The sequence below is a fragment of the Amphiprion ocellaris genome, chromosome 16 (genome assembly GCF_022539595.1).
Source record: "Amphiprion ocellaris isolate individual 3 ecotype Okinawa chromosome 16, ASM2253959v1, whole genome shotgun sequence".
Taxonomy (NCBI): domain Eukaryota; kingdom Metazoa; phylum Chordata; class Actinopteri; family Pomacentridae; genus Amphiprion; species Amphiprion ocellaris.
This window is the reverse complement of record NC_072781.1, coordinates 16,473,797-16,496,598: the sequence shown is the minus strand read 5'-3', so window position 1 is coordinate 16,496,598 and position 22,802 is coordinate 16,473,797. Positions and strand designations below refer to the sequence as shown.

The 22,802-nt window shown below is 44.7% G+C and overlaps 1 protein-coding gene across 1 annotated transcript in view; it reads right to left on the bottom strand.

Moving 5' to 3' along the window:
• Positions 1–865: 865 nt before the first annotated feature.
• The window catches only part of jag1b (jagged canonical Notch ligand 1b), a 30,283-nt gene continuing 8,346 nt past the window's right edge, over positions 866–22,802 (bottom strand). The window contains exons 4-26 of the mRNA XM_023278006.3: positions 20,233–20,490; positions 19,684–19,744; positions 17,393–17,523; positions 17,177–17,296; positions 15,899–16,012; positions 15,698–15,811; positions 15,500–15,613; positions 14,994–15,040; positions 14,360–14,533; positions 13,771–13,921; positions 9,829–9,993; positions 9,595–9,708; positions 9,327–9,440; positions 9,055–9,168; positions 8,495–8,611; positions 7,757–7,784; positions 7,293–7,378; positions 6,572–6,685; positions 6,377–6,486; positions 4,461–4,706; positions 3,741–3,872; positions 3,338–3,479; positions 866–2,764 (exon numbers count right to left, since the gene is read on the bottom strand). Of these exons, the coding sequence (XP_023133774.1) occupies positions 2,289–2,764; positions 3,338–3,479; positions 3,741–3,872; positions 4,461–4,706; positions 6,377–6,486; positions 6,572–6,685; positions 7,293–7,378; positions 7,757–7,784; positions 8,495–8,611; positions 9,055–9,168; positions 9,327–9,440; positions 9,595–9,708; positions 9,829–9,993; positions 13,771–13,921; positions 14,360–14,533; positions 14,994–15,040; positions 15,500–15,613; positions 15,698–15,811; positions 15,899–16,012; positions 17,177–17,296; positions 17,393–17,523; positions 19,684–19,744; positions 20,233–20,490 (3,242 nt within the window). The 3' untranslated portion in view covers positions 866–2,288. The remainder of the gene's footprint in view (positions 2,765–3,337; positions 3,480–3,740; positions 3,873–4,460; positions 4,707–6,376; positions 6,487–6,571; positions 6,686–7,292; positions 7,379–7,756; positions 7,785–8,494; positions 8,612–9,054; positions 9,169–9,326; positions 9,441–9,594; positions 9,709–9,828; positions 9,994–13,770; positions 13,922–14,359; positions 14,534–14,993; positions 15,041–15,499; positions 15,614–15,697; positions 15,812–15,898; positions 16,013–17,176; positions 17,297–17,392; positions 17,524–19,683; positions 19,745–20,232; positions 20,491–22,802) is intronic.

Below are 22,802 nucleotides of genomic sequence, written 5' to 3'. Positions count from 1 at the left end.
GTGACCACAGTGCACACGTCTGATGTTGCTCACAGTGGTCCAAGGGACGCTCAGGGAGTTTGTGTGTTTGCTCAAACTCAGGAAAAATTAGAGGGAACATTGCTCCTGGTTTATTTTTATTTTTACTTGAAAGACATTTTATGATTTAAATAAATGTGTTTTTCCCAGGGGAAACAAATCTTTGTGGAAATATGCAAATCAATTGAGAAATTCTGAAAAGCAGCCAGCATGAAATAACATGTAGATCTGATCTCATTGCATTATTTTCTTTACTCACAGTCCAGACTGGCTGATACTCGTGGCAGCTTGACAGTGAGGTCTGTCCAATAACAGTATTAGTGGTTGTAACCTGAGATGAATCACTACCAGAAGTCACTTCTGTTCTTATCAAGATGGACACAGTATGGCAGATTAGTGAAACTAGGCCTAATGTTTTAAGTCCTAATATATTTAAAGTCATTCTCAAGAGGTGTTGCTAATCTCTTGCCTTGGCTTTAATCCCGTCAAACAGATTCTTTACAAGAGTTTGTCTTTAAATCACTTCAACTCTACAGCATAGGCTTCTCAAGCCGGATAGTTTGAAAGGTTTTAAGGAAAGGTTTTTTAAGCATGCTACTTAAGCCAGACCAACAAGGGAAACATTGTTTAAGGATCATGAGGAGCGGGGGTATTTTTGTCTTCAGGATTGACTTAATACAGGATGGCTAGCTACAATGTAATTAGCTGTAAACATATTTGGACAGAGACCTTGCTCAAGCCTATGATCTCTCTCCAGCTCTAGTTCCCACGCCAGATGCACGAGAAACCTTTCATATGCTCTGACATGTTTGCCTTGATGCATCACAGACAGACTCTTCACTCGCTCTCCAGAACAAAGACAACTTTAATTCTCTTTTCATACAAAATATTTAATAAATATGACTTTCAAAAATATATTGCCAGATCAACACATAATTCTCAAGTTCATAACACAAAGTCAAAAATAGGACAAAATGTTGCCATGATCTCAAAGGGTTAACAAATGAGATAAAACATGTTTGTCTTTAAGAGCCTCAATTTTTTTTTAAAAGAAACAAATGTGCACAGAAACAAAGCAGACTCTTGCAGAGCAAGGCAGTGTATTTTATCTGATTCTACAGTGTTCCCATTGCACCCCTACTCTTCAAGTACTCTTGGTCTAGCTTATGATTTTACGCTGACTAAAGCAGATGGGAATTCTGGCGTGTCATAGTTGATGAGACTTGCCTTGCAAGTTGGTGGATTTTGACAGCCTTTGAAATATGTCAATGGGTTAAACTGAAGCTGCAGAAGAATTTTTGTTCCCTTAAGTATTTATCCATTAGTGGCAAGCAATATGTCTGCCACCATGTCCAACCCTTACAGCAGCTGTGATCTTTTGTTGTCCTAACCTCACTTGCCTTCAATTAAGGTCCTGGCAACAAATAATGAAATGTCAAATGTTTTAAAAAACAACAAAAAAAAAGTATTTCTTTCAGGCCCAAAGCGCCCATCTTTTGTCTTATTTGAAATTTGGCTTTTATAGAACGTGTTGAAAAAATTTAGTCATTGAAAGAAATGGTAGGCTTCCACAGCTATCAAAACCTTCAAACTAGACAGAACATATAAATAAAAAGGAATGATATCTTAAGGCTCTTGATTATTAAGTTAATAAATCAAATATACACAATGATTAATAAAAAAAATGTACATATCTACATGTTCTAAATTGTCACATAAATTCTTCATATTGGCAGCAACTGCTGACATTGAACCCTTTCCTCTCCCTCCCCACCCCCCCACAAAATAAAAATAAATAATAAAGTTGATCTTTTTTCTCTTTTGACAGTTGCTGAAGTCTAAAACTGAAAAGGCTCTTTCTCCAAACAGAACTAGAAAGAATTCAAACACATACTAAAAATAATTAGCTCTAGTGTTGAACACGTCGGGTAGTTTTAGTCATTGTACAACAATTACACCAGGAGCCCCTTCCATGTGTCCACAGAATTTAAAAAAAAAGGGAAATGAAATGCATAGGAGGACACTTTTGCAACTAGTTCTACAGTGAAATGTATACCAGTGCCTTGTGTTTCCAGCCAACCAAAGCAACTGTCACTGCCAGTGTAAGCCAGCTTGTCAGAACTTAAATTAACACGGGGAATATCTGAAAATACTGTGGGGTCACAACTGACATGACCGTTTACTAACTACACATGCCAAAGCTCCCCTGTTTCACCCACCACCTGGGTGTGCAGGCATAAGGCTTGGTTGCACAGCAACACAGCTGTCTGCTATACAATGTAGTCCATCCTGTTTATGCTGTTTGCTGTCTCCAAGTCTCTGTTGTCCTGTTTATTAGTCCAATTAGGATGCTTAGATGTCGAGTTGGGATTGGAGATGGGCGCCTTCTCGTCCCTCTCCACCAGTGTGTATGCTGGCTGTTTGGCAAAGCGGCCTTTCTGTAAGTGCCTCTCCTTGTCGTCCTCATCCCCCTCGGGATGATTTGTCCTTATTTTGGCAATGATGGAGTTCTTGTTTTCGTAGTCTTTGATGGCCACCGTGAGGCCCACGTGCTTCTCTATAGGGTTCTTGATCTGGTTAAGCTGCTCCCGCACGTTGTTGGTTGTGTTGTCCTCAGAGCTAGTCGCTGATGTCCCGTTGTGGTTGCTCTGTTTCCGCCGCCGACGCATGCACCACAGCAAAATGGAGACCAGCACGAGGACCCAGATGACAATGAAGATGGAGCTGAGGAGGGGCACTAGGTAGTCTGACGGAAGAAGACAATCACAGATCAAAGAGATGGAACAGATTTAAAAGAACTGACTCTCAATTAAACAATGCACAGTAGGTTTTATTGTATCGCTGTGTCAAGCTTGCTAAATCATTAGCGTGCTTTTGCCAGCACAACCTGACCTCTGAGCCCTGAACAGGGGAGGAGGCTGCTTCTACTTGGCTATGGCGGCAGTCTGCTGTCACTGTGTTGATGAATGGTGGACACATGCAAGAGTCTTACTCCAAGTCCAGCCAGTTGCAGTATGAGCCAATCTAAAGCCACGTAGCCAAGCTGCTCTGCTCTTTCCATTGAAAGTTTGGCTAGATCCTTTTGAGCTCCATTACAACTGCCCTGAGATGGCAGACCTGGGCGGTCGGAGTTGTGTGGGAGGGCAAGGACTTATTTTTCATATACACATACGTTTTTCTTTGGTACTCAGCATTGCTGTCATATTCAAGGCTTGGCTCTGTCTCATCTGATCTTTGAAAAAGACTCTTCCCACTAGTTTCTACACACAAGTGTTTGCAAGTCTGGAAAACTTCATAGGAGTTTGGATTCGGCTCATACCAGTTTTGCTGGGGCTTGGCACACGGACTTCTGCAATGGCGGAGATGATGGTGTTGTTCCCGTTGCGTTTGCTAACCAAGTCGATTATCCTGTCTGTGATGTCTTTAATGGGGCTCCGGTCCAAGCGATGGTCCTCAGTAGACTGAATGCAAAGAAGAAAGTGAGGTTTGAAGTCTATTGGTTTAGGTTTAAGTTCTATCTTGTCTGCCAGTGATTGTGTTTACTTGCTGTCAACTGATGACACAAAATACCCCAATCTAAATCCATCACATATTCCACTAGAGCCTATGTGCTGCTTAGAATGCATGCTGCAGGCTATAAATCAAAAAGGACTTTTTTCTGTGTATGCATTAATAGAGGCAGACAACCATATGGCAGACTGGGAGTGGGAGGAGGTACTTACAATGCAGACGTGGATCTCGTTGCTGGCTGAGAATGAGGGGTCACAGGTTATGGACACAGAATGCTCCAAGGAGAAATTCTTCACTATGTACAAGTGCCTCAGCTGCCTACATACTCCCTCCACAGTCAATCCCTGGACACGAAGAAGAGATAAAGTGGACGTTAACACATATGGAAAAATAGAGGGCAATCGGGGAGGGGGGGGGGGTAGTCTGTGTTTTGGCAGTAGGTTCAACATCCTATCTGGTTGAAATCCACCTAATTTAGATTAAAGACCACAGGCTCATATGCTTGTCACTATCTGCTGTCATGCTTGTTAGGCAGTTGGCGAGTGATCATCCTATGTGGTGACAGAGTCGCCAGTGGTCCTGTTTAGCTCAAATCCATATTATCCTGCAATTAATCTCACAGTACAGTCTGGTTAAGAGGGGAATGGCATGAGCTACAAAATCATGATTCTGATTCTGAGTAATACCAAAACTTCTGTGCTGACAAGAAGACACAAAGAGAAGTATCTCTACATTTTTTCCTCATGGAGCACATTTAAATAGTTCAGGATTCTCTTTTTGCCCAGGAGAGATGGGTGAGCACTTCTAAAAACCTGATCTTTCACAGTTTGCTGCTCCCATCCATGAAAGAAAGGTGGTGGATCAGAGGAATGAAAAATGACCCCAGAAGCCACTAATTCAATGTCTTCTTCTCTGGTGCCGAAGTAACTCACTTGATAAGCATGCATGATCTCCTTGTTGAAGGTGAAGGTGATGTTGGCGCAGCTGTTGTCCTGGTAAGTGGAGCTGGGGTGGCATTTGGTGGGAGGCTGGGGAGGGTTGGAGCGCCAGCACTCTCCTAGCTCAAGACAGGGCTTAACAAAGCAGTGGCCCTCCCTCAGGGGGATGCAACTCTGGCCCGAGGGGCACCCGCCTCGGCCTTTGGGACCCAGTTTGCATGACTTAGGACCACACCACATCTGGAGAGAAAAGCACCCAGATGTTAATATAATGTCACAGATTGTTCTTCAATCCACCGCCTCAGTCTAAACTGACATATCTGCAACTGCTATGAAATAGATTTCTGGGAATTTTTGTACAGACTTTCCTGGGGAACCCTCTGAACTACAAGCAGTTTCTAGGGTTTTTTGCTACTGTCACATATTTGTTCACTGTGGACTCATTTTTCAGTGCAAAGCAAAGTCTTGCACCTCTATGGAAATAGCAAAATCATGGCTGGAAGAGGAACTGATAAATGTCTTCTGTGCAGTGTAACAATGTTAGAATACCATAAATAATTTAAAAAATAAAGTTAAATTAAATTTTTTATTTTTACTTTTTTTTTTTTTTTTTTTTTTTTAAACAAAAATTGGAAAAACCTTGACATGCACAACATTTGTCAATGTGCCAAATACCAATACTGGCAAACAAGGTGACTATGGATATTTTAAGCCTCCTTTACTACGCCTCCTATCTGCTCTGTGTAAACACACCCTGCAGATCAGCCAAAAATTCCCAGAATTTTTGTCATGTGACCGTTAGTCACAGTTGCGTCAGTAATGGCTTTTTAGTTACGCAGAGGAAAACAGATTTTTTTTTCTTTTACAAAAGCTGCAAATGGTTGATTTTTAAACAAGACACATTGAAAATAAAACAATTTTAAGCTTAACTGGGAGTTACTGCTGTTTTATGACTGCTGAAAAATGGAATATCTGACAATTCTTTCTGTTTTTGGAGTTTCTGGCTCTGAAAAATGTTGTAATCTAAAAACAACCTGTTTTAAAAACCCACCAGCTTTGGTGTTCAGAAAGTTTAAAAAAAAAACAAAACAACAAAAAGTCAAAATATTCTGAATTTGTCCAGACATTTAAAGACAGATTTTGACAATTGACAGTTTAGACTTTTGATACTAAGTGAAAAGTGTATGCAGCACCAACTACCACAAATTCAATATCCTGTCCCAAACAGGCTGTAAATAGATTAGAGAAAAGGAATCTGCAACACCAGTTTTTCCCAGGCAAGGATATTAGTAGCTCTGCAAAGATTTGTCTCCATTGCATGCCGAGGGATATGCTTCTGTAATCCGCATGAAACACACAAGCCACTGTTAGTAAAAGTACAGTAACACCAGGCTGTGTTTAAAACTGTAGCCTACAGTACATATTACACTCGCACAGATCATTTTCACCCCATGATGCATTTTCCTTCTGAGGGGGAGCCGCATCAGTGAAGCGCCATTGTTCAACTGGTGGTTAGATGGGCATGATAATGATAGCACTACTTCAGGCTGCTACTGTAAATCAGCCAGTCTTCACCCAGTGTGACTGTGGGAGATTCTGAAATGGCATTCGACACCAATTTCTAACAGTGGCATTGTGTTTCTTTTCAAAACAAACTGTATCATCTCTGCATAGAATTTGACACTCCCAAGCCAACTCCACCCTGTGACACAGACAGTTGTTGTGGCGCGACATGGCCCTACCTGCAATCTCTGAAGATTCTGTGGAATAAGACACAACCTCCTACGGAGTCTCTGAGTCACTAACTGTTTTTGTTCTTTGTAAACATTGATATCATGGGATTCACACCAGCACAGGGCCACTGAAAATACGTGTCTATTACTTCTTTATTTAATGCAGTTTTCACATACCTTTGTGCATACAACTTTCCCATTGGAACAGTGACAAGTGTTGCAGTCCTCGTCCCATTTGGCTCCGTCAGGGGTGACATGTCCGTTACCAGAGCAAGGTTTTCTCGTCACTGTGTTAAATACAGTCACAATGTTAGAACTATATAAGAAACGCTATGTTTTGTTAAGCGCATTTGGCTTGTGAAAACTTATTACCTTCTTGACAATAGGGTCCACTCCTGTCCGGGGGACACAGGCAGCGATATCCATTGATCTCATCCACACAGGTGGAGCCTGAGGCACATGGAGACGACTGGCACTCATTAATATCTGTCATACAGGAGAAGAGCGAGGGGTAAGAAATGGTTCCTTCATGGGATAAAGAGCACAGCCAGACAGCATTCAAATATTGGGTTAAGCAGTCAGCACACAAATCTAATTCCTAAACTAAATTCACTGAGGTCATGTGTCATTTGAACAGTACACACACATACACGGCAGTTAATAAAAAACAAGCAAACATGCTTTAAATCAGCCCGGGACGTTCTTTGCCCCCTTGCAGCTTTCTTAAAAGGCAGCATCATTAGCAGGTATGCAGGAGCTAAAGGCTGGACTTAGTAGAACAAAGGGTTTGCAATGGGAAAGAATGTGGCCATCTGAAAGCCTTTAAGAGGGAAAACAATCTGTGTAATCAGTGTCAGAGAGCATGGCTGATTAGCTGTTGGCCTGCTAAGCTGGTTTCCCCCAAGGGACAACAGCATGGCCCGGTGGAGTGACACTGAAATGGCTCGGCCTGGCCTGAAGCCCAGCGCACAGATAATTGGCCGACTAGACCCTCCATTTGGAGCGACTGTGATGGTCCCGCAGCCCGGGCATGCTCTAGCTGACGGCTCAAACAGGGATCAGGAGAGAGCTTGGAGGCAGGGTTAATACTCACTGATCCGACAGTCTGGACCAGCAAAGCCTGGGGCGCACTCACAGCGGTACCAGTTATCCCCGTCGACACAGGTTCCACTGTTGTAGCTGCAGATAAGAAAGAGGGGAAATTTGTATCTCTGGATACCCCAAGGTTGTTTTACACACTGCCATATATCTATGCTTCTCCAGTCTGAGTTTTCTCACCAGGTGACATAACAACAAATTCTCATAAACAATTACAGCACTCAGTCCTATTCTTTTTGGTTTTGGAGTGAATGTTTAAATAAGAGTTCCACATGACAGTTCACAGAACAGGGTTTGCCGATTGCATCTCAGGAATGACAGGGGAGGGTGAACGCCTGGTTCTCAGCAGAGAGACAGCGAGCGAGAGAGGGAAAGCCTGCAGGTGAGAAACTCCGATACAGGAGGAGCAGCGTGTTTACATCTGTTTAAATCTACAGGAAATGTTTGGCTTCCACTTACCATGGGTGTGGACTGCAGTCGTTGGTATCTGAAAGAGAAAAAAAAAACAGAAAGGGAGGGAGAGACAGACAGAAAGCAGTGAGTGTGTTGTTGTTTTTTTTCCCTCTATCATGTATGAGTGTTTAGCGCACATGACAGCAAATGGCACGTCTGAGCTTGCATGTTCAGAGGCATGTTGGGCCGGTCCGGCCTGGACGATGCACTGCCTGCTTACTGTGCCTTCTTAACAACACAGAGTTGACGCTCATCCTCAAAAATTAGTCCAAGCTCCCGCACCGCCGTCGACAACACCTCCACACCCAAATTCCCACCCCCGGCTGTTTCTCGCTCCCCCTTACAAAAGTTACAAGAGGAATTTATGTTTTGGAGTACAGGGCAGGGATCCCAGGAAAATCAGGGAAATGGAGGAGGGCTGCAGAACAAGCAGACATGTCACTGTTTGGACAAGAATGCAGCGACGAGAGGGGAGAGAGGGGTGTGTGCTGGACTGGGAGAAAGGGGGGAGAAACATCTGTCTCCACTTTCCTGAGCCCTTTTCTCCGTCCTCCTTTCCTTTCTCCTGTCATGGCCGGCAGCAGCCAGTAAGAGAGGAAAGAGGGGAGGGGAAAAAAAAGGGAGCTACAGATCAAAAGATGATGGGAGAGTCTGTTTTAATCAGATGCAGGACTTCACCTCTGAACTAGGTAGCACGAGGTTTATCATCATTTAATAGCAATAACTGTCCACTGGCCAGCTTACTCTGGGTGCATGTGGGACCCTCCCAGCCTTCCTTGCAGACGCAGTTGAATGACTCCCCCTCCACCACACAGGTACCGCCATTCTCACACGGGTTCGGAAGACAACTTGAATTTTTGGCTGAAAGAGAGAGAAAACGCAAAAGTTTAGTGCTGTCAGTGAGCTTGGATTATCAGTGCAAACAAAAACCTTGCACAGTCACAGAACTTGCCGTTCGTTTGGCTTTTTTCAGTCGGGTTTCCGCTTTCTCTGTTTTTTCTACATTCCACAACTTTGAAGTGTACTGTCAGTGCAATCAGGGATTTTAAGCGGGTATCTGTCAGCACTCCGAAGAGAGGGAGAAACGGGCGAAGAGGGAGATGAGCGGAGAGGGAGCGCTGACAGAGTGAAGGGATAAAAACTGTTTATGGACCTCGCAGATCTGACAGATCTGATTAATATCTGAGACAAGACGGTGCTCTCCCACAAAGCAGACTTCTTTGTCTCGGTCTGTTTGTGTGCGAATGAGAGTGCGTGTGTAAATACGAAACATTAAACCAAACCGCTGTGACTGTGTGACTCACCTATGTTACATGTTGTGCCCTCCCAGCCTGGGGAACACTTGCACTGGAATGTGTCACCCTCATCGTGGCAGGTGCCTCCATTGTTGCACGTGGCTTCATCGCACTGACTTTCGCCTGGAGGGGGCATTAAAAATCATAAGGTCACTCACGTGAATCTCACACACTTCATAGAAGATTGGGTAATTATATACAGCCATAAGCACATACCATGAGCCTGCACAGACAGACTACACGGGTGTGGAGCAAACAACAAAAAAGAAAAGGAGTCTTACGGGAGTGGCAAGTCTTTCCCTTCCAGCCATTTTTGCACTCGCAAAAGAAATCAGTCACCAGGTCTCGACATGTCCCTCCATTATGACAGGGGTTGGTGCCGCAGTCATCTATGTCTGGTGGAGGCATTAAACGGTAGCGTGATTTATGTGCGGGCCCATATCGTAACACATCATCAAACAGGCTTTTTATGTTGAAACATAGATTTAGTAGTCACATAAAGGAAGCGTGGGTTTGTTTTGAGGTCACAGCAAAAATGGTCCCACTCACTGATCTCACAGTGCTCGCCCTCCCAGCCACCGCCACAGATGCACTCGTACACGCTGACCTTGTCGATGCACGTGCCTCCGTTACGGCACGGGTTACTCTCGCAGTCGTTGATGTCTGAAAATTTCACAAAAGTGAAAGTTGAGAAAAATGTGAGACGGACTATGCTTTTGCAGGAGAGTCTGAAACATCACAATCTGCTGCATTCTCTTTTGTGTGTTTGGAATCAGGCCTTACTCTCGTGGCAGTAGGTGCCTCTGAAGCCCTCCTGGCACTCGCAGCTGAACTGGCCCCCCGCCTGGCTCCGACAGCGGCCGTGAGGTCCACACACATTTGATGAAATGTAGCGCTCTCCTCCTGGTGTGCTGTTGGATGCCACCGCGACTGTGCAGCTGTCAATCACTGCAGAGAGGTGTGGCAAGTCTCAGATATTAAAAAGTGCATTCTTGCCTATGTATACCTCTGTACACTACTGGTTGCTTTATATTCATTTGGACAACTGACCATCGGTATAAGATGGCACATTTTGCTGGAATGCAAAATGGATCTTTTTGTGAATTAAAAATTCTGACAAATCTTCATTGACAGTTGGTATAGGGGATGCTTCTGACCAACTGCAGAAGCTTCTGACTAGCTCAGGAAATAAGGACACAAAATAGAGCAACATTCTGCAGAACACTGTCCAAATTTTGGCAATAGATGAACTCAAACCAGGTGTGAGTTATCACCACATTACTGTTCTAGTTCACACAGTTTAGTGCAGACAGTATTTTGACCACATCAAGTCCTCTGTAATAGTGACACATTTTGTCCAAGACTGAGTAATTGTGATTCAGAAACTATTCAGTAACAAAGCGTGAGAGTTCAACAGTGATGAGGTGAGAGATATGGCAGAAAACTTGAAATACTGACAACAGTTATATTATAGCCTGTGGTTCTATGCATATATGCAGCTTACAACCAAACACTGAGATTTTAATAAAGGCAAAGACAAGCAGTGGTGGTGACTGTGACACTGCATTGGACTGGGCTCTTATAGTAAAGACCATGAAGTGTCCATGTCTTCAGAGGGTACCACAAAAAGTGAATGGGTGGCAAAACACATTTCTGCTTTACATGCATTATGAAAGGCTTTTACAGAAGCAGAAAGTCTGGAAAGAATACAGAGAGCTGTGTGTAAACCACTACGTCACACAGATATGAAATATGAAGTAGCTAACGAGAGACTGGATTGTTCACTGACGGGTTGGTGCTACAGCCTTCTATGTCTGGTAGAGACGGGGGACTATCCTAACACATCATCAGATAGGCTTCTTTTGTTGAAACATGGATTGAGCAGTCCCATGAAGGAAGTGTGGGTTTGTTTTGAGGTCACAGGATGAGTGACTCTACTCCCTGAACTTGTCATGGGTCAGGATGTGTTTGTCAGACATGGAGGTACATGCATTAGGGCACATTACCTCGACTGAGACAAGTGAATGCAGAGAGTGAGGTTTTACATGCCAAAAAGGATGATGCAGAAAGTGAAACAAACATTGTTGAAGGGAACAGCTGACAACCAAACGGAGGGCACAGAAACTGTTACTGAGGTGTAGTATAGTTTGATGGAGCACAACCCATAAATGACAACATAAGGGCACACTGAAGGACAAAGCAGACAGCTGATGTCCATCTAAAAACACAGAAAAGTGCCAGAAAGTGCGGGCAAAGCTGCAGGTAAAAACACAAAAAGCTGGTGTAATCTGTTGCTCATCTAACAATGTCACAAGCATCGCAGATTCTGTTAAATTTAGAGAGCCTTCACCTGGAGATCACTGTTACTGATGGTAATATACACAGATACAAATGGATTAGTACTAAAAGCAGCAAGGCGTGTTGAAGAGGTAAAGTGTGGGAGTCACCCACATGTGCTTCAGTGTCTCTTTGACTACTTGTGGGAGTTATTTGTCAAAGATACTGGATGTATCATTCCATGCATAGAAACTCTGCACTCCTACAGGGAACAGAACTGTCATGTGACTTTTACATCAGTCCTCCCCCCTGAGGGTGACTGTGAAGGAACATTATAGAAGCCTATAAAGTGGGTGTATAGCCTGGCAGATGCCTCATTGTTCTTGTACAACAGAGAGAAAGAAACATTCCTGAGAACAGCGGGGAAAAATGTCCAGGGTTAATCTGGCTGTTTTCTGTTGGCTTGTTCATGACTGCAGTGTAACCAGGGTACTTTCCTATCATGTGAATGACGTCATACTAGGGACAGACAAAAGTTTCTCCACCACCCCATCCCCGATCTGTTCTCTAAGTTGAAGAATGGATCCTTCATGTGCTGTGCAGTAAGATGATCTGTCTGCTATTTTATGGAAAAGAATCTGCAGAGGTCCAGGATGGGCCACATTTCTGGGTTGCAAGATGGAGAAGGCCAGACGTCATATTTGATGCTAGCACTTTGGCACGGCGCATCAAAAATGTGCAACTGTTTCAGACAATCCAAGAAGCAAACACAAGAGTTTGCGAACTTAAGTTCAAGGAAGTAGTTTTGTACTTCCACCTCTTTAGCTCTTAAGATGATTGTGTTGCCTCATTTGGAAATGTTTCAGATGAGGGCACACAAGGAAGGCAACTTACTGTTCTAATGGAAGAAAATGGAAACTCTTCCCTCGTTTCCTGGCAGTCAAGAGGACTCACGAGCACAGGAAACACTGTCTGATGTCTGATGGAATTGATAATGCTATTTTCTGGTTACGCTGTTCTCCGAACTGACTCCTGGTGACGCCAAACATGCTTCACCAGCATTCTTTGTGACAGACAATAGTTCATTTGCTGACGCCTTTGGGTTTACAGAGCCAGTTTCTGAGAAAAGATTCTGCCTGGAGATAAGCAGCATCGGCGAACATGTCCAAACATAGAGGACTGAGCAAGTCCTCTTGGTACAAAACAAGAAAACAACTTGCAGACGGCTTTACCAAAAAGAAGGCATCACCATAACAGTTAACTGACGCATGGAAAGTGGAAACAAGTATTAAAAAACAAAAAAAAAAAAAAGCTGGAATAAGTGGCTCTCTATAGAGTATCACACATGCCATCTTGTACTGTCATGTAATGGTCTGTGAAGGGACAAGGTGGTTGTGTTTATTCAGATTTTTGCGGTGTCATCTGCAATCAAACTTCTATTAACTTCAGAAGTGTATCTGTTCTTGTGTAACAAGCATTGCCAGTTAGACAATAAAACTCATGAAACCCTGTTTGATCTAACACTTCTTCCAAATCATTAAATGCGGTTTTATCTTTCAATGAATAAGGAAGGACAGGCTTTTTGTTTATCACTGGTATTTTAATCAAAGTTAAGCAACCATGTTTTAATTTATATTAAAGAAAGGACAAGTAAGCTAACAAGTGAAAGAACTAGTGAGCAAGCGAGGCGAAGCGATTAAGAAAGAGATCTGCAAGGCAACAGGCAGTTAGAGATAATAATGTCAACACGATGATTAAACATTCCCATCCTCTGAGAAAAACAGTATCGGTGTACGAACTGGGGGGAAAAAAATAATGATAGGAGAAACAACGATAAGCTGTTATGCTTTCATAAGCAATTCAGAGTGATCTTTTTCACTCCGCACTGAAATCCCTTCCTTTCCCCCTGTCTGATCAGGTTAGGAGAGCCGACTGAATTTGCTCCCCTGTAATCACTTAAATCTTGCCAAGAGCAGAGAGAATCTCACCGTCTGGTATCTGACTCTGTGGTTGGTCCACTCACTCAATTACACACACACACACATAAAATATGTGCGCATTCATTGAGGGGGAAAAGAAGAGGTAGCCCACCAAGTCATTACCAAGAACACACACGGTGCTATCAGTCTTTTGCCAGATTTTCAGGGAACTCAGAAGAGGGGAGAATCATTGGAAAAGCTTTGCTGTGGAGAGGAAGGAGGGGGCATTTATCAAGAGAGCCACACTCAAAATAACTGCACACCTTGGCCAAGAAACTGCATTGCATGAAACTAAAATGTAGGTATTGCCCTCATGGGAAAATGTGGGCAAAGTGTTCGGGTAAATGGTGAATACCTGGCCTTATTCAGCATTTTAGTACAGCAAGCTACACAGATCGCTTTTCAGAAGCCTTGTGGAAAAAGACAAGGAGCAAAAAGCTTGTGGTTACTGTACAGGCAGGAGACGTACCTTTACATGTGGTGGTGCGACAGTGGTCTTTGAGGTGAGAGCAGTTCTTGCCCTCGTAGTCCTCTGGGCAGGCGCAGAAGTAGTCTGTGGCCAGGTTGAAGCAGGGCGCTCCGTTCTGACACGGGTTGGGCGAGCAGTAATCAATATCCAGCTAGGGAAAAAAGGTATTGAATAGAGAGCGGTGAACCTGATAGCTGACATAGTTTCTGCTACAGAAAACAGAGCAAAACCCACAGCATCCTCCCTACTGGCTGTGCCAGGAAACAACACACGCACAGCGCTCGGAGGAAGGGGAAAAACAAGGCAGAGACATAGGAACCGTCCTCTGAGTCTGGGCTTCAGCGCTGAGGAATGTATCCCACTGTAGCCAGGAGCAGCTTCAACAAAGCACTCCCTTTTAAAAAGGAGGACTGTGGAACAACAGCCATTTAAGAGGGTGGGGCAGGAAAACTTTACAACAAACCCAGATACAGCAATGCTGACAGAAACGGGGCTGGGGGAAAGGCTTAAGATGCTAAATGATAGCAGGGGAGGATGCTTGCATGCATGCTTAATGGTGTGTGGGATGCTGGTGGGAGTCGTGTCTCACCTGGCAGAGATTTCCTGAGAAGCCAGTCACACAGAGGCACTGGAAGCCGTTCACTTCGTCTTGACAGCGGCCGCCATTCAGACACGGCGAGCTCGCACACTCGTCAATGTCCCGCTCGCAATGCTCGCCGGCGAAACCAGGGGGGCACAAGCAACGATAACCATTTACCAAGTCCTGAGAAAGAGAGACTGGGATTAACTCACGCAACCACATATTTGATTAACTGCTTAGAAAGGGTGGAGTCCAAACAATAACTGTCAAACCAGGAAACAAAGTGAAGCAGGCTGAAGGGGGGGGCACCCGTATTATCACAGCTCCACAATTATTTCAACACATTTTCCTGGCACGGGCTCAACACAATAATGTTTATGGTAATTCAATCTAGTGTGGTCAAGAAACTTGTGTGTCCCTCCCTTGGAAACCCCTCTGAACCCATTCCTCTCAGATTTGATTTCAGAGGAATTCCACAACAATTCCACTGTTGGTTTGGAGAGAATAGTTTACAGCAGCTATTTATAAAACTGCTGTAAATGTCTCTGGCTTAGACAAAAAGACACAATAAAACAAACAAACAAGCTGGCAAACAGAGCAGTGATACTAGATAAAGCTAGATGGTTTTTGACCCAACACCTACCTTGCAAGTTCCCCCATTCTGGCACTGGTCCTTGCAGTCGTTTATATCTGCACAGGAAAACAAATCTGAGGATTAATTCTGAACAGCTTGACTAAATAGTCTGTCTTTGAAAACAAGTCTGTGCTTTATCTTTCCCATGCTAGAGGCCTTTAAAAACATTGTCAGAGCTACAGTGTGCTGTGCAAAACTTGGATAATGTGGCTGCAGAATCAGAGCAAAACACAGTATTGAGCAATCCTGTCTGCTGCCAAGTGAAACTAGTCCTGGGATTGTTTTGAGCCACCCCTAATCACCACAGCCGTGGCCACACACAGGGCTAATAATGATATAGTGGATTCATTTACAGAGCTGGAATAGACAGCCCTTGTCCAACTGGTTTGCTTTACATCTTTATGTTGCCGCTTTAATTCAGCATACATTGCACAAGTGGAAATAAATAAATAAAGGAAGCAGGCACCAGACAGGTGTCCTGTTTCCGCAGCTGCAGCTGACAGTTTTCAACTCACTGATGTCGCAGTTCTGCCCCGTCCAACCAGGGAGGCACTCGCAGAAGTATCCACCAATCAGATTTCGGCATGAGTTGGCATTGACACAGGGTTTGCTTTCGCATTCATTGGCATCTAGAGGGGGAGAGAAAAGGATTAGTGGCATTCACACATGCAGCTGACAGCAGTGAAGTGGTGGAAAGGGGCTTGGTGAGTCACCTATTAGACATGTTTTCCCCGTCCACTGCGAAGGACAGTGACACTTGTAGCCATTAACCAGATCTTGGCAGGTTCCTCCATGATTACAGGGGTTTGGAGAGCAGTCATCAACATCTGTGCCAGAGAAAAGTCAATTCAGGTTAATCAACCTGATATTTTCTATGAGCGCGTTCAGTGGGTGCAGGGTGATTGCAGTCTTACTGATAGTGCAGGACGGGCCGCTCCAGCCTGGCGCACACTGACATTCGTAGCCTTGACTGGTTTCTGAGCAGCTTCCTCCGTTAGAGCATGGATTAGAGAGACACGCATGTTCCGCTAGAAAGAGAAAGACAGTTTTGCAGACAAGTTGTAATGATTTGTGATTTAAAAATGTGTATTTCTGATATCTACATTTGCACCAGTATTGGCAGGAAAACGAATCTTCAGTTTAGGACTTTAATCCCTGGAAAACCTCACTCGTCTGTCACCGGAGCACATCCAGGGGTCGACTCCTTTCCTCACCCATCAACTCGACCCCATCCTCCCCTGCTCCAAAAACCCGCTCAAAATCCCCCTATCTCTCTCTCATTACCCGCCCTGGCCTACCACCCCACCAGGAAATCATCTTTCATGCTAAGTTGACCTGACCAATGCACCGTGACTTCCCTCTGACTCCCCGCCATTCTTCTTCTGAGAGGCGGCACAAGATGAGAGAGTGGCGGGAGGGAGAGTTTCTCCTTTATGGACGAGTTAGGGATGAGTGGGTCCTGAATGAATCAAAAATGAATGATTCACTCAGAGGATAACTAGGCAGTCGGAGATGATCAGCTCTCGGTATGCCATGGGGAGGAGGGAGGGAAAGAGGATGCAGCGCTGCACCCTGGGGCCTCTGTGTTACAATAGCCTGACGTATCCCCTGGTCTGCAGACCTCCTGTTACGAAGGCCACGGTTTCCTGACATCTCTGCAGTTAAGCTGTCAGCACCCCGCGAGGCTCAGATTTAATGAGGAAAAAACCATCATCTCTATGGTAAGTGTTCGCAGCAGCTGAACCTTTGCACCACACCCATCTGTCTGAAGGAGCAAAGGGATGACCGGCCCTCAAGATCAAACTGCTGGATTACCTGACTTCGGGGCCACTTACACCGGAGTGGAAACAGATTATTGCCGAGTTACCACCTCCTCTGATTACAAACTCAAGGCACCTCTGACCTTTTGTCTGCACACTCAGTGAGGCAAGAACATTCCCACTTATTGTAACTGCAAGCGTGATTCTGAAAGCCCTTGAGATCAAATCTTGCATTTTAAATATAGATTGTCTTGTGCTTGAAATAAATAGGGAAGTTCACTGAAAAGCCCAAAACATCTAAGACTTAGCCAAAGCAAAATGAGTCACTGTCAGAGATAAACATCTGCAAAACACTAAGTGTGTCCTTTCATGCTTACTAGCAATGATTTAAACAGAAAGGTAAACGTTATCTTCCTGAGCAGCAGCACGCACCTCTCTCACAGTTGGCTCCAGAGTAACCCTCGGCACAGGTACACTGGTACTTGTCTGGTCCTGTGTTGATACACGTTCCACCGTTTAGGCATGGCTGGTGAGTGCCGCAGTAGTTCAAATCTGGGGCAAGAGTGTTTCACATGTCTTGAGTTTGTTTGGACACAACACAAGCTGCTCCTACAGACATTGCAACTGAAACAAGAGAAGGAAATTAACCTTTATCGCAAAGGTGGCCGCCCCAGTTGGTGTCACACAGGCACTGCCACGGCTCCACGCAGGTGCCATGTACACAGCCGGGGTGGGGGATGCATTTGTCACAGTACTGACCCTGCCAGCCATACAGACACCTGAAAGACACACAAAGAGACGTGCCATCGCAAATCAATACACACACGCCACAGCACAGCAACGCATGCAGAACATTCAGGAAAATTCCCAAGATAATCTGTGTGGCATCTTAAAATGTTAATATCTTAATCTTCCATTTAGTGCAGATTCCTTCAGCAGTAATACAGCGATAATCTGAATTTAATGAACTGCACATTAGCATATGCAGCAAGGAGCTGCACGAATGAAACAAACAAAGAGGCAGTATTCTTGCCGTCACAACTGGGCTGCATCTTAAAAGACCACAAATGAATCTTAAGTAGCTGGGTGTTTATGCAACAGCTTTTAAACAATACTTGGGGACGAGGAAACAGTAGAGTATTTAGCATTTAAACAAACAGAAAAAAACAAAACACTAAATTACAGTTCCAATGGGACCTTTAGCACAGCTAACATTAGCATGCGGCCAGATGCTCCCTTTAACGACACTATGCCTGTGGCTTGGCAGCGGCGACATTCAGCTCTCCTCTGGGCTGTTACACTGCTGCTCGTCCTGGTTCCCATGAGTCAGAAGTCGTGCTCATGCCCCAGGGGTGAGGAGGTGAACATAGCTTGCTGACCATCGAAATGTCCATGTCCATAATTACACTGATAACGCTGCCCTCCCTTTTCTCCCTCAGCTCCATAATTAAGACAGCAATCCGGCCTGACTGATAAGTCGGCTCTTTCAAGGTGGCGCGGTGGTGATACGGCTGCTGCTGTGGAGCTGAGCGACAGGAAACACAGTGTCCCTCTGGGGGAGCGGCGCACTGATTAGCCTCAAGAAACGGACGGACTGTAAAAATAAACGTGGTGGTTAAGTAAACCTCAGTCTGTGATTAAAGAGGCTATTCTTAAAAGTGTGCTAATCCTCTCCATGAGAAGTGGAGCAGGAATCCCCAGCAGGATCCCAAATCATTTACAGTTATTACACAGCCAAATTACTGGGGAATGAGACATTACATTGTGCAGCACTGCTGATGCACATAAAGATCTCATAACAGTCTATATGTTGTGGCTGTGCACTTAATGCTTTTCATAACTGTTTTCTTTAGTCCACAGGTGCACTGTCATTACTCTATTATCATCAACGAAAGCTAAGAGTTTCACTAAAGACTCTGGGCTGGACGAAAATCCCAAAGAACGTCATTAACAGTGGCTACGCTGACTTAGCGACAAGGAGGGTGCCCTCGCCTGCGGCCAGTGTTGCTATGTACTGCAGTTGTTCAACACACTGCAGCAGCCCAATGGTGGGAAACTGCTCACTGACTACAATAGTAGTAGATCTTGCTCGGAGAGTTTGTTGGCAGAGTGCATATAAACAGAATTAAACCCTGAGCTTTAAATATAGCCACACCTGTGCAGAGACTAAAGCAATTCAACCTCTTGTTCTGCCAGTGGCCACACAAGAACTTACAAGAAACCTGATGATGTCAAAAGCTTGGGAAAAACAACAAAGCTGCGGCACAAAATGAACAAACCTGATCGTCCCTGTGCTTGATTTATGACCAAGTCGGACAACTAAGAAAGCAGCCAATGCCTGAACTGTGGGAAGAGTTGGGCAGTGCAGGGCCTCCTCCAGGATGAGGATGAGGATGAGATACAAATGTTAGTGCACACAATGCCCCAGTTCTGATAGCCATCTGCGCTTGGCTTTTCCTCTGGCTGTGTGCATAAACAGCATTAGGAAGCCATTAGCTACACAAACAATACACTTTAAGGCTCATCCGAATGTTACACTCGATTTGACTGATAACGCTCGCCTCATTAGAGGGCTGCATTTCCAACATGGTATCGAAGCAGTTGAGCCTCTCCTCTGCTCAGACTGGCAGCTCTCGTTCAAAGCTCGGCGAGAGATTTACAAGCAGCTCAGCCTACATCTCTGTTAAAGCCCTGGTACTGATTGTCTCTTGGCCAGAAAAGCAAGCACGTACAGGGAAAGATCTGATGCCATGACAGAACTGGAGCTTGGACGTGATCCCTAAATAACTGAATGATCTACACCATAGGCTTCTGGCACTATCCTCCATGGTAAGTTAAGGCACTTGAACAAACCATGAGTGACATTTCACACAGTAAAAATGTGGTAAAGTCATTGACAACAGTCTATTAAATCATAGGGAGCAGGTCCAGAAACTTACTTGCATCCACCTGGCTCCTTACATGATCCGTGCTCAGTGCTGCAGCCTTGTCGACATATAGCTAGAAGAAGAGGAAGAATAATCATTTTACTACATGGTAACTAGATTTTTTTTTTAGCGCATTTTAATTATAGGTGTACACATTATAATTACCACCCTCTTTGACATTTCTGTCTACAAGAGTAAACACTGCTGTCGATAAACTACCATGCACGATCTGCCATGTAACACAGTAAAACACTTAATTAGAAATTCACCAGCGCCCAGGCTCATTTCTTGGGTTTAATAAATTACTCCCGGTGCAAGAGGGAAACAAAAGCCTCATTTAAATAGAGAAGGAAAGAGGCAAATCCAGTGGGAGTTCACAAACACAGCCTGCCATTCAATGCCAACCACACAACAGACAGTGTATCAGGCATGAATCACAGATTGCAGTCTGGCAGATAGTGTTTGAAGACTCATTCGTAGTCATAAATACTAATCCTACTGTCTCAATCACTTCAAGCGAGGTTTTCCATGACTGCATGCTGCCTTCTCAGCAGGGCTTACCTGTGTTGCAGTCAGGTCCGGACCAGCCTTCCAGACAGGTTTTGTTTCCATTGTAGTCACATGTGTAATGCCCGAAGAACTCGTCTCTGGGCCGACAGAACTTGTTGCAGCCGAAGCCGTAGTAGTGCTCATCACAGCTGACCCGGATTTGGTACTCAAACTGGGCTACTGGGCCGTTGTGAGTCAGCTTCTGCCAGTGAGGGCTGGGGTTGATCATGCCAGAATGAGAGGCTTTCTCAATCAACTTCCCATCTGCACCTAAGAAGAAAAAATTGACACAATCAACCTTGTTTCTTTCTTTCTTAGTAAGAAAAACTACATTTTTTCCCTCAACTAAGTTAATGTTCATTGAATGTTTGAGCCTGGGAGAGAAGAGTGGATAGAAGTATCTTACATTATGCTTTTGGGTGTTGCAATGTTCTCCTTAAATCATACAGTGGGAACCCAAAAATGCCCCTAAAAATTCGCACACGCAAATTGCAGAAGATCACTTAGATAGCAGATTATATGTAATTAAGCAGCTATGTGCACGCTGGAGAAGAAGAAAAGTAGAAGGAGGAAATGCAGAAAAAAGGAAAAGGATGCCTGTAATGAGCACTTTTAACTGCTTTTTTTCTCACGCTCCCTGTCCAACTCTCCCTGGTTAGTTTCAGATTCTCAGGTTTACAGCTTGAGGATATTACTGCTCTCCGATGCTGCCCTCTGCATCTGCTCAGGCGAGGACATTACCGCAGCCGCCATAAATTACAGTGTGAGGACACCGATGCCACAGTCACTGCTGGGATGCCTGCCAGCGTGCCATCAGCACTTTTTTTCCAGCCCATCTTTCTCGCATGCATTTCTGTGCTAACAGCAGTACAAAAAAAAAAAAGCATTGAAGTCAACACTTTCATAGAGTCTATCTACACTTCAGATGAGGAGCGCAGGGCGGCCTATGTTGTGATTGTAAAATACACACAGACTTAGACCCAGAAAGAGACTTATTTTCTTGTCAAACACGAAGAGGTCACAGCTCTGTCTAACGGGCAAGGACTGAGCTGGGAGCCAAGGGCTGTAATGAGCTTCACACACAGAGCAAACACACTTGAACTGAGCAAACACCCTCAGCCCCAATCTCCAGACACTACACTGTCCACAAACAAGCCCGGTACATTAACACCACTCATTGACTCGCACATGTAGCACTCGCTACTCGATGTCTAAATCTTCCACCTGGGAGAGAATGAAAAATGTGTCACGGTCATTATTTACTGCACTCACACCAGCAGAGGTGGCTGACCGCGGGGTGAATCGCTCCTCTGTGTAGTATGATGCAATGCAATGCAGTGGGGGACGGCCCGCTGTCATTTATTTACTGTGCTGTGCTGTGCTGTGCTGTGCTGTGCTGTGCTGTGCTGTGCTGTGCTGTGCTGTGCTGTGCTGTGCTGTGCTGTGCTGTGCTGTGGCGTCTACAGGAGGGGGTCGGGCAGCTCATTGAAATCACAGTGCCCAGTAACATTTCGCAGCGGTCTGGAATCCAGAGTTTAGCTGTGTGGCATTTCTCTACCAACTGCTGGCCTGCAGTGTCAGGAGTAGCAGACTCTTACTACCTGCTGCCTGGCTTGGAGCTAAACATAAATCAGACGAACTTTAAAAAGTTTACAAAGGTCATACTGGAGAAACAGATTATTTAGAATAGGAAAAAAAAAATCTAAACTTGTTTACTCAAACTCAAAATGCTCTGCAGTAAGAATTCATAAATAATTAATGAATGCTAATGCTTGTAAATGCTTGTAAATAAGTATAAAACCAAGCTTTTTTTCCTAATTAGGAATCCAGTTAGGTAACAGTTAGGACACATGAAGCTGACAGCTGTGGTTTCACCTGACGGAGCTCAGAGAGGCTTAACCAGCAACGAGTGTGTACATTCAGAGGGATTTTCACACCACTGCCCTAATAGCTCTCTGGTCAACGGCAAATACAGCAGAAAAGACCGAAACCTTGTTGAGCTCGAACAGACATAAACAAGCATGAGATAATGCCCTGCCCTCATCTGGAGTCGCCAAGCTGAGTCCCAGCTCATTTATCGCCAAACCTGGCAAGCAGAATTTCACATTCAGATGTTACCACTATGCTCTGCACCCAAAGTGTTCGCGTAGCACACTAAGACGTCTTCCACTGCACATGTTCCAATCTGCAGCCCACCTGTGCCAGAGGTAACTTTAACCTCGCAGACGGCATAGCTCAGAGGCCTCGCCAGCGTCGCATTGTGACTGCAGACCGGTCAGCTGGGTGAACTCTGTGTTTCACGCCTCAGTGACAGTGAGACAGTGTGACCCCGACCCTGGCTGGCAGCATTTGCCATCAGTCATCGGCCAAATAAAAACATTTTCATAGAGAGGGGAGGCAGTGCCCCCCTCCCCCTTCCTTCCCTCTATAAAAAATGCCTCCCACCTCGCTCACTTCTTCCCCTGTGCTTCCTTGAACCGCTCTCCTCCCTTACAGGCACCTGTCAACACACTTTAACACAGACACACACCCAGTGGACCATGTGGAAGAGGGCAGGGGGTTCAGGAAGAATAAACTTCCTT